At 43.7% G+C, this 12178-nt stretch overlaps 1 protein-coding gene across 2 annotated transcripts in view; it reads left to right on the top strand.

Annotated features, from left to right (window-relative positions):
• Positions 1–12178, top strand: part of NSUN7 (NOP2/Sun RNA methyltransferase family member 7) — a 1712923-nt gene that overhangs the window by 785217 nt on the left and 915528 nt on the right. For both annotated transcript variants that reach the window (XM_069631762.1, XM_069631763.1), the window contains exon 4: positions 5170–5300. In XM_069631762.1, the coding sequence (XP_069487863.1) occupies positions 5170–5300 (131 nt within the window). The remainder of the gene's footprint in view (positions 1–5169; positions 5301–12178) is intronic.

Here is a 12178-nt window from a genome sequence, read left to right as displayed (position 1 = left end):
TACCCTTTGTAACAGCAGGCTAGCAGAAGCAGGTTACCGTGAGTGAAGTAACTTCAAATAATAGACTTGTCTTTCCTTGGGGTTGTCTGTTCTTAACTAGAAGAGTGTTCTCTATTTGGAAGTTAGATATCTTGGTGTGTCTGGTGACGCTTAGGTGTTTGTTTTGGTGAAGTAGCCTTTCCTCTTCCTGTTACTTAAGAATGTATGTTCATGGGAGTCCATGTGGAGTGCAGCAAGAGTGTTTTAAGGATATGCCTATTGATCAGTGTGGCAGGGGAACATTCAGTGGAATACTGGGGCGTGGTGCTGTAGCTGCGTAGGAAGCGATATACTTCCTTCTTGGGATGAACAAGGATCTTTGTGGTGATCTGAATAATCTTGTCATCTGTGCATTAATTGCACAGTGTCACTATTAGCATTAGGCCAATATGAAGTGATATTCTGGTGGTGTATGCCTGGGTGTTCAATGTGCCTAGGCGGTCACGTAAATTATGCCTTTGGCTGGGGGTCCATTTTCTGTTTCCATTATTTGTGGGATCTCTTGGGTGGCAAAAATGACGACTTCGACCATTGTCGAGTTTTCCATCTCAACTTTTGGATAATGCTAAAAGTGATCTACAGATATCAGTAAGTAGCAACCATTTTATACTGAGCTAAATTCTGCACTCACTTGTTCCCTCTCTGTGTGCAAAGAGATGTAGGTGGGTTGTTGTGTTATGCTGTCTGGCATGTTACACAGTTAAAGATACCAATGCGTCAATCTTGGCATCAGTGTTGGGGAACCACACTCTTTCCTGTACCCTAACTTTGATTTTCACAATGCATTGATGGCATTTGTGTGCAAGCAGGACCACCCGGTCATCCAATGACTCTGGCACTACCAAATGACTGCCTCATAACATAATTTTCTTGTTGATTATATAGTACTTTCTTCACTGTCATGATGATGGCTAACCTGAATGTTATCTTCCTGTGCGCGTGTTTGTGTAGGATATTTTCCCATCTTCTAAATTCAACCTCTTCCAGGATTACTTGGAGACATTTGTCCCGTGGCACTAATCCAGTCTATTTGTATTGTCTTAGGGTTCAACAATCCTCTGAAAGTGTCCCTCTATGTGAAGTGCTTCGCAGGCTTCTCTCACTGTGTCCTTTCTAGGGTGCCGTGAGAGAATGTCAGTGGGTTTGTACACCCCCCACTTGGAATTCCAGAAAGAAGTTATATTTTTTCAGTTGGAGTAGCCTTCTTTCTAACTTAGATGAGGATCTTGGAGCTGACCCTTCTAAGATAGGTAGGAGTAGCTTGCGGGCTGTCATCACCTCCAAAAGGTGGCCAAAGGTAGTCAAATGAAAATGCTTTATGGCTTGGGGCACTGCAATCGCCTCTTTTTCACTATAAAAGTACCACTGCTCTGCAGAGGTGTATGATCTGATGACATATGTGTGATGGTGATGTTCATCTTGATCTACTTGCATGTGCAATACCATGAGGTCACATAGGCTGACATAGACTTGCAGTTCTGTACCTTGTATTGACACATGCCATGGTGGTATCATGGAGTAGGGTGTCTTTGGGGATGTTAAACCCCCACCTGTTGCGGCTCAGTGCTCTCCCGCTCGGACTTTGTCAAATGTCAGAGGGGTTTTGTGTTTGTGGCCAGGTTGGGGACGAATTGTCCACAGTAGTTTGCAGTGCCAAGGAAATTGCCCAATTCTAACACAGATTGTGCATGTGGTGCAGATTAATGAATGGCATTTACTAACTTTGGATCTGACTTGAATCCCCTACGGTTGAATACAAATCCAAAATATGTGATTGTTAGCGTCAAGTACTCTCATTTTTTCTCAATCAGTTTTCTGTCCTAAAGGCTCTGGAAAACTGCACTGAGCGATGGAAGTTAGGTAAGTATACCAGAACATCATCACAGACTTTGACAAAGTGTTCTGCAAATTGTATTTTGGAATTACGTTCTAAATTTAACTGGGTTTTTTTGGTGGTAGAGGCTTATTTTAAACCAGCGACCTGTGTCTTTCAAGTTTCTCTGGTGTCGCACTAGTGTGTTAATTGGTAGGGAAGGACCAGTCCCCTCCTTCCCTTGGTTGCAAAGTGAAGGGGTTTCAACACACTTCAAGACTGCGCCACCTCCTGTTGTCATTTTGAAAAATAATTATCCCACACTGCAGTAAGGTTTGAGCCAATTTATTCATTGATAGCTCTTATTGCCCATTTTGACCATTAGTTGACACGTGTTTCAGCCTCTCAAGGGCCTTTTTCAAAACAAAAGATTAATCTCAAGGGCAAGGTTATTGTGCCAGAAGAATGTTTTCCTTTTCTCTAAATAACATAAATAACACCAAATGTACGTATCATGAAAAAATGACCACACACAAATAAACATAGTCACATATGGCGAGTTATTCACAAAAAACGATTTGTAAAAGAGTACATGGAAAAAATGGAGAAGGATGGAGAGAGAAAAGAGAAAATAACAGAAAAAAGAAAATTAGAGATTGTGCGATGAAATGCGCATTCAAAACATTTCCACATGTTTAAACCTCATAATTCAGTTGCAATCCAACTTAAACCAATCCTTTTTAACACCATTTCAAAAAATGTTGTTATTGAAAAAAACAATCATATCAACCAGAGTGCACCTGCATAATAATATCCTTAACCTGCAGTATTGTAGTATATTTCCCACACCACTGAAATAATTTACTGCGTTTGTGCATCTGGGAAAAAAAAAATATATATATATATAAATTTTAACCTAATTGCATAACCTCTATTCCACTACCTTTCTGTGACGGATGTAGTCCACTGCTTATACAAAGTACATAATCAATTCATATATGAATATATAGAGGCTTACCCGTAAAGTCACTTTCACAAAAAGTCATGGGTTAATCCCTGTGGAGCAAAAACAAAGGCGATTGTGTTCAACTTCTTAACAAAGCATCATCGTTGGCGGTAAAACCCTTTTCCCCGCCTTTTCTTAACTTTATCTTCACTCGAGCAAAATATAATACTTGTGATTTTGGCATTTTTAATTTTAGATATGCTTATAGATTTTTCGTTGCATATTAATTTTGTTCTTTATTGAGCTATTAAGACACAATTATTTCAGTGGTGTGGGAAATATACTACAATACTGCAGGTTAAGGTTATTATTATGCAGGTGCACTCTGGTTGACATGATTATTTTCAACAACAACTTTTTTAGAAATGATGTTAAAAAATATTGGTTTAAGTTGGAATGCAACTGAATTATGAGGTTTAAACATGTGGAAATGTTTTGAAAGCGCATTTCATAGCACAATCTCTAATTTTCTTTTTTCTGTTATTTTCTCGTTTCTCTCTCCATCCTTCTCCATTTTTTCCATGTACTCTTTTACAAATCGTTTTCTGTGAATAACTCGCCATATGTGACTGTTTATTTGTGTGTGGTCATTTTTTCATGATACGTACATTTGGTGTTATTTATGTTATTTAGAGAAACGGAAAACATTCTTTTGGCACAATAACCTTGCCCTTGAGATTAATCTTTTGTTTTGAAAAAGGCCCTTGAGAGGCTGAAACACGTGTCAACTAATGGTATTTTGGAATTATTCTGCTACTGATGAAATGTCGAAATCCAGTCTCTTGTAATGCAAAAGCTCCAAATGTGTAGTGAAAGTTATGATGGCACGGATGTTCTTCTCAAGTTTTAGCTAGTGATAGCCATATTTTAGGGCTTGCCTTGAGAAGAACTTTGAGCCTGTGAGGGATGGAACTATGTTAATGATGGCAGGGGTAATCTGCCTCTCTCTTCTTAGCACCTTGTTACGGAGACCCATGTCGATCCAGATGCAGACCTATCCTGGCTGCTTGGTTTTCTTTGCTATGACAACGGGCATGAACCATGAGCTGGAACTGGAGACCAGCTGCTTCCAGTTTGCCGAGCTCCTCTTCGACTTTCACTTTCATGTGGTACGTTAATGATGGAGGCAGACAGGATGTACTGAAGTAATGTTCAACTGGCTTGTATTTTAGGAATCTAATGCCACCTGATAAAGTGTTGAATTCGTCAGATAGGTCTTTTAGGCCTCAGGCGTACAGTTTAAAGTAAAGTGGAGGAGGTCCAGTATCTCTGCAGCATTATAGCTCAGTGGGAAATGGAAGGCATGCACAATTCTCAGAGAGGAATGTGCACTTTGTTGTCATAGGTGAAATTATTTACATTGGTGTGTTGAACAGGGGGCTGTGGTATGATGTGTGAGTAATTTTGATGCTGGGAGCACATTAACTGAAACATCTTTGTCTATAAGCAAGTGACTAGTAGGCCATGTATGTGGACTTTGCATCGAGAGGCTCTAATCTTGCATTCACTAGACCCATGCTGAATTTCATGTCGGAAGAAGACTTGATCGTTGCTTGGCTCGTTTCCCTCACCTGTTGTATCATTTTCAGCTGCAGGTTCCATTCTCTGCAACAACATTTCTTCAGTTGTAGGGATGGCGTAGCATGAGCTTTGAGTGACACACCTTTGACAAAATATTGCTTTTGTTGAGTTTTTTTTGGATGTGTAGCTAATTTGAGGGCAGTCCTCAAGGTCATGGACATCCCCACCACAATCAATCAGAGCAGGTCTGTTTGATGGTGGGTGGATCCTCCTTTGATAAAAATCGTTTTCAGGCTTGTTGGTTAGGTGATGCCTTTCTTTGTTTTTATTGGCAGGTTTGTGTTTGTTTTCATGCTCCAGATGCATTGCATTGAATTGAAATATTGCTTCTCTGAGAACTGGTCACCCTGGCTCTCAGCCTAAGTCTGATAAACTTATTTTGGAATCTTTAGTAGACATGATATAGAAGAAGGAAAAGCGTAACTTTTTTGAAACATGGTCTAAGAATTTACAGTCACGTAAAAGTGGTTGCTGTATGGAAACTAAGTGGCATACTATAGCACATTTAGGACTTTTTAACAGATAGAATTCATGAGAGCCGACACATTACAATTGTATTATGAAAGTGACACACTCTACAGATTTATAAACATGTTGCTAGTAAATCTCTGTTCCTATTTCAGGGTCATGTTTTCATTTGACAGTTCTGGTTGATCAGCTTTACACGATTTGATTCTAATTAAAGTGATTATCCAATCTGCAAAACTAAAACTTGTTTTCTTTCTTTCAGTCGAATGATGTAACATGTTTGCTGGTTGTGATGCTGTACGATTTTCAGGATCGAAAATTTCAACCCAGATTAGTTCCTGACACAGATGAATTTATAGCAGAAGTGAGAGAAATAGAAAACTATCTTTACAGGTACAGTACTACAGCTATTAATACTGCTAATATTAGTAGAAATAATACTAATTACTGAAAATGCAGGGCTTGAAGTTCAGATATAGACATTTTCTTGGAGTTATCAGAAGATAGCTTCGAGTTGCATTTCACTGAATAGTCACTAGCAAAGTGTTTATTAACAAATACTTAATTTTTTTTAAATGTCTTTTTATTAGCATTTTCTTCAACAAAAAAACAACACTTATGGGCCAACATTCGGCACTTAACGTAGGAAAAAATAAAGCATACCAAGATAATAAGAGTAGCACAGACGAAGGAGGTACATCAGTTTTTGTCACAGCTTACTTGAGTATTTCAGCCCCAATTCTCAATTCCCACCTTATATCATCTTCTCACTTATTGCTGTCGGTTCCTGGACTACCCCTTTGTTGGGGATAAGCTTCCCTGTGGTGTTTGAGACTGAGCAACCAGATAGTGAATATACGTCCCCCATATGTCTCTAGGCCTGGCCTGGGCGTGTAGTGATCTGCCATATTCCATCTCTATATCATTGCAATATAGGAAGTCAGACCGCCACTGGCGAAGACTCGGGGATTGGGTCCCTCCCCACACCATTGCCACCCTGTCTTTTTGCTAACAGTAGCAGCAACCCTACTAGTTTCCTCATACCTCTGGGGACAAGTTTAGTATAGCCTAGCAGTGAAATCTTCAGATTCAGGTCCAGCCTTTCCCCCATAATTTCTCCCATATGTCAAAGACTCCTTCCCCAAAAAAGATAGGATCATTGGACATCCCCACGGTAGGTGCAAGAAGTCGGCCGCTTTGCTACCGCATCTTGCACAGTTCTCTGAGACCTCTGGATACAATCTGTGTAATGAGGGGGGGCATATGATAAAATTAATGCAAGTATTTAAAGTGAATCAATTTAAATCTAGCATTGAGTGCCACCCTCAATGCTAGTACCAGTAACCCCATGTCCCAACGGGTATCTTACATCCTAAAGTAATTTCCCATTTGTCTCGGGAGGGGGAACCTGTTTTTAATTTGGTTGTAAGACACATTTTGCACAAAATGGAAACCACTTTGCTACTATTACGACTCTGGAGCATTTTGTCAAGTATTGGAGCCACCTCAGGTTCCCTGGTGAAATTCGAGAATATCTTCTTTATGGAATTTCTCAGTCTAAAATACAAAAATACATCTGTATATTTGAATTCTCCCCTAACCCTCATCTCTTCGAGTGTTATAAACAGACCATTCGGGAAGAGATCACAAAAGCAAGTCACCTTCACTCGCTTCATAAGTGTGACAGAGCCCTTTTCACTGGTTAGCGGAATTCCCGGTATATACATAACCGGCAGGACTGGGGAGTAGATGACCTCGCCTTTAGATTTATGCTCGATTTTGGTCCATGCTTTACAGGTCAGTTTTACCATATTCTTTACTTTGGAGGTCCTGTCGAGTGCTGTCGGTATAACTGACCTGAAAAGGAATGGTGACGCCAGTGCTCGCTTCACTCCACATGTCTCCTATCTACCTGATCCCCAAACCGATAAAGGAGAAACCCTGCCTGGGCTACATCATAATATAGTAATATAGTAAAAAATAGGGCAGCAGCTAGCTTTTCCCACGAGATCCTGTCCATTTTCCCTGCACAGATGACCCGTAGGACCATGACCTTAAATCCCTAGAAAATTCCCTTGGTATCACCAACGGGACATTGAGGAACACATATAAAAACCAGGGTAACAGCACCATTTTGACCAAGGAGATTCTCCCGTAGCGGTTTAGGGGAAGATCATTCCACCTTTCCACTGCTGTCTCCCCCGCCCCCCGCTCGTCCATCTGTACACTTGCATGACCCAAATTTACTAGGGCTAGTAAGTTCTGTCTTGTCCCCCCTTTTGTCTCCCCTCCCTAGTTTGGTTGTGCCTGAAACACTTCATGCACTTGCACTAGGAGAAATGTCACCAGGCCTAGTACGCTAGTACATTTTTTGTTAGATCATTCGGAAACATGACTACTGTATTCCCTTGCTCCCTTCCCGCCTCGAAGCGCTTTGAAGCACTTTACTTGTGTATAAGCGCTGTGCAAATATATAATTACAATTAGCCTGTTCCAATACTCTCTGATAGTTATGGGTATATAAAACCTTCGGGGCACGGGCAACTTCTATCCCCACATACTGAGTGTGGTCTCCAAGCCACTGAAACCCCCATATATCCACATAGTGTTCAACACCATCTGTGAGCAGGAAAAGGAACGATTTAGTAGCATTAATTCTAAGCCTGGAGAAGTCTCCAAATTCCAGTACGTCCCTCGGGGCAAGGTTACATTTCGGGTTAGTGACAAAGAGCACCATATCATCCACGGAAAGAGAAGCCACCACTCTATGCGTACAGAGTTGAACCCCCCTATGCAAATGATGTTCCCATATCCCCTTCATCAAGGGTTCAATCGCTACTGCGAACAGCAACGGGGACAGAGGGCATCCCTGATGAGTTCCCTTTCCAGCAATATACTTGAGGTAAGTTGGCCATTAACACTAATCCTAGCACATGATTGTGCATAGAGCAATGAGACTAGCGAGATGAACTGTTCTCCCATCCCCATCCTGCGTAATACTGTCAACAGAAAAGTCCACTCCACCGAGTTAAATGCCTTTGTGGCGTGTAGAAGTGCAGCCACCACTGACTCGTCTTGCTGCACTGCCTATATTAACCCAAACATCCTGAATCATCCATAAGAGGTAGAGCGTCCTGGTATAAACCCAGATTCATCCGCCTTCACTGTCCTATGCATCAGTGGCACCAATCTGGATGCCAGTATTTTGGCCAGAATCTTATTGTACAAATTGATAAGGGATATAGGCCAGCAAGAAGAGCAGTCGTCTGCCTGCTTGTCTGGTTTAAGCAGTACCACTACCACTGCTTCCCTCAGGGAGTCTGGTAGTCGGCCATCTTTCAAACTTTGATGACACCACTGCAGTAAAAAAGGTGCTAAGTTTCGATCATAATACTTGTAAAATTCAGCTGTGTATCCATCCAGCCCAGAGATTTTCCCGATGGGACAGATCTGATTGCCGACAGCACCTCTTCCAATGACACAGGATGGCCTAACCATTCCCTTTCCTTGTCTGTTCACCTGTACAGGGCCCCATGATCTAAACAGCCCTGTATCTCTTGTTGAGACACCGATAACTGGGAAGAATGTATTTGTCCATAGAACCTGCAGAAATCCTGGACTATCTCCAAGTCTGCAAACTTCTCCACACCTTAAATGTCCCTTACTGATAGGACCCAATTCTTAAACAATTCTGGTCTTGCAGCCCGCACCAGTAATCTGCCTTGGCGCTGCCCCTCAATATATTGTTGCACCGCAGTTTTCCCCAGGAGAAGCTTCACCTCTCTATGTGCCAGTTCATTAAATAAGTGTAATTGTTTCCTTTATTTCTGCTTGCTCTGTCTTTGTGGGCATATACAGGCCTTGGTATCCGTGAGTTCCCTACGAATTAGCTTTAACATCCCAGCTTCTTTCGAGATGCATTCCGCTATAATTACATATTTGAAACACTCCCACAATATCACATGTGATTCCACCGATCCAAAATTGATTTCAAAGAAAGTGTTGATAGCTTTGGTTAATCCTTCTTGGAACACTCTATCAGACAGCCCTTCGCCTTTAAATACCCACAGGGTCCTCCCTCTTCCACGCCTGGTAGTTCGATGGTTAACAACACTGAGGCATGATCTGACAGTGAGTGAGCCATTATGAATACCTCAGAGACCCCACCAACCAGTGTGTGAGAGAGACCAGGAAGTAGTCCAAACTGGATGCTGAATTATGGGCAGAGGAGTAGAACGTGTAGTCCCTTCCCCTGAATTCCTAGTTCGCCATACGTCGTTGACCTCCTTAGCCCAGCACATATCTTGCAGTTTACGTGTAGCCTTTGGTATCGGACGGTGGGCCCCCATGGAATGGTCCTGGTTAGGGTCCAGAACCACAGTGAAATATCCAGCCCATATTATTTCCCCCGATGGCAGCCCTCCCAATTGGTGGTCAGTCCACTCCAACGTCTCAATCACATCTAGATTTGGGTTGTAATAATTGACCAATGTGCATAGCGGGCCCTGTATGGTTCCCTGTACAATCAGACCCCTCCCCTGTTGATCTCTAGCCACTTTAATCAAATGGAACCCCACAGAGTTATGTAGAATAATGCACACCCCACTGGAGAATGAGGATTAAGATGAAAAATAGCAATGACATTCCCAGTTCCGCCCAAATTTGTATTCCCTGTTTGGGCTTGAAACACTTGTGTATAGGCGCGTTATAGATGCCATATATCATTATGTGTCTCTTGAGGAAACGCACAGTCCACATGATGTCTCTGCATGTACAATAATACCTTGCAGCGCTTTGACGGGCAGTTCAGGCCTCTCACATTCCAAGTGATACAGAAGTGACCTGGCCATGTGCCCATGTTAACCACTTTCTCAGGAAATGTACTGCTTGCATATTTCAAATGACTGTGATCCACTCTTGCTCATGAAAGTAACCCCTCCCTCGGTTCAACTGTGCTTCCCCAACCTTAATCCCTATGGCAATCCCCCCGATATGCCCCCACCAGCAAACCCAACCTGCCAGTTTCCCCCGCCCCCCTCACCAAAAAACCAAACTTGATCTCTCGCATGGGGGCTCGCCATGACCAGTCCTCTGGGCAATCCTCAGAACTGGAATGCGCCCCACCTGGAGTTGTAAACCCCATGATGCTCACCAGCTCATATCAGACCCCTCTTTTGATGGATTACGATGCTTGATTCTTCAGACATTATTCCCTCTGTCTCGCGGTGCCGTGAGTAGGGTATTGAGGAATGTGTTTGCCACATCCAGGGTGTTAAAAAATGGTGTCCTCCCATCATGTTCCACCCTGAGTTTCGCCGGGAAAAACTTGACGTATTTTATGTCTCACTCTCTAACTATTCTTTTGACGTCGATAAATGTTTTCCTGGAGGTCTGCACTTTTTCCAAAAAGTCTGGGAATAACCTGATCTGTGTATTCTGAAATGAAAGGGAGCCCTTTTCCCTAGCTTTGCACAATGCTAAGTCTCTGTCCCGGTAGTTCAGTAGTCTGGCGATCAGTGGTCGGGCCAGTGCTCCCGCTATAGGTTTCCTCTCACTTAGAACGCGATGGGCCCTCTACACTATGAGCACATCAGAAAACTCCTCATCTCCCACAACTTCCTTCAACAGGCCTTCTTCCATAGTCTCCATGTTGCGTTCGTCTGCTGTCTCAGGCACTCCCACAATTCGCAGATTATTACGCCTGGACCGAGACTCCAAATCGTCCTGCTTATCTGTTAGTTCTTTCAATACATTTTTGATTGTGACCAAGTCTCTTCTGGCAGTGTTTGACTCATCCTCGACCGTGAAAACTCAATCTTCTACTTCGTTCAAGCACTCACCGTGTTTGTCCAAGCGTACTTGCATGTGGTGTACCTTGCATGTTAAGGTATCCATCTTGCCGTCCAGCGACTGTTTACTTGCTTGAACCTGGCCCAGCATTACTTTGATTTCACTGAGTGCTTCTCCTGGGTCTAGTATAGAAGCCTGTGAGGTTTCCATCACAGAGCAGCTCCAACGTAGTGGGGTTGTAGCTGGGGAGTCAAAATGTAGTTTGGTTTACTGCTTTCCTGATTTTTGTGGCTTGGACATCTTAGTAAATATGTTTCCTGGTCTCATTCAAGGGTTCTGTGGAGATGCAAGCCTCGAGCAAAGACTTACCCCGGTGTACCCTCTTTGTGTATAACACACAGAACACATATATGTCTCAGGAGGTGGACATGTTTATCTCTCAAGGCCACCACCACCCCCCCCCCCCCCCTGATGGAGGACCAGGTAAATGGACAGGAGAGTTGCTGCCCCAGCCAATTGCAGCAGTCACCGGCCGACAATGATTGTCTCAGGACTCAGGGTAGTTATTTTCAGGCAGCTTCACCAGCCCAGCTGGAGAGACCCTGCCTGTCCCACTGTGTTGTGCCCTCCTCTGCCAATTGTGCCAATTGTGTTGGAGCTCCCTTGGATCTTTCCACCAGGTCAGGGTATCTGCTTTCCTCCCTCTGTGTCTTTTACCATGAAGCCTGCAGCCATTCTTCTCAGTACAAAATCCCCTACACTGGGCCAACGCGGTTCATCAAGCATTTACAAGCCAATTCCTAGTGGGATCAAGGATCGTGTCAGAGGCAGGGGAGCAAAGCTGGGGCCGCACCCCTCCCTCCTGCCACACCACCACTCCACCCGGCAGTCTGCTGCCAACTACAGCCGGTCACGGGTCACCTCTCCTGTGCTCTTTGTGCTGCATCTGCTAGGAGGGTCCAGGGAGTCCTGAGTGTTCCCCCGGGCAGCCTTACCTCCTATTGTTCAAATAACCGGACAACGGCCGCTATTCATTCGTGTTCGCGCATGCGTCTCCCTCCACAGCTGTCACTGCACCAGTGTCTCCTAATCCGACACTGCTGCCTCTCTCACCGTGGCGAACCCTGTCGGGCTATGGTCCTCACCCAATGTCATTAAGCCCGGATTTACACGCCTCGTTCAGTGCCTGGGTGCTTTGCCTCTCCGTGTTCACCAGGCAGGAAGTCCCGTCGGGGAGCTCCACCTTCAAACCGCTCTGACATTTCCCCCATTACTCTCTCCCTGGAGCCCTTCTGTCCCTCAACAGTGTATTGTTCCATACACAAGGCCTTCCCATGCAGCCAGATCTTATTTAAGAAGCAAATACTATTCAGACTAGGCAGGATGAATACCGGATTGTTTAAGATTGCCCAGGAGCTCACAGGCTCGAGGCCATCTTGATTGGGCTCTCTAGCGCCCCCCGAACAAATAGTGTATTGAAC

Source organism: Ambystoma mexicanum, chromosome 6q, assembly GCF_040938575.1.
Source record: "Ambystoma mexicanum isolate Mex_15411 chromosome 6q, UKY_AmexF1_1, whole genome shotgun sequence".
Taxonomy (NCBI): Eukaryota; Metazoa; Chordata; class Amphibia; order Caudata; family Ambystomatidae; genus Ambystoma; species Ambystoma mexicanum.
The sequence above is the reverse complement of the archived record's forward strand: the minus strand, read 5'-3'. Positions and strand labels throughout refer to the sequence as shown.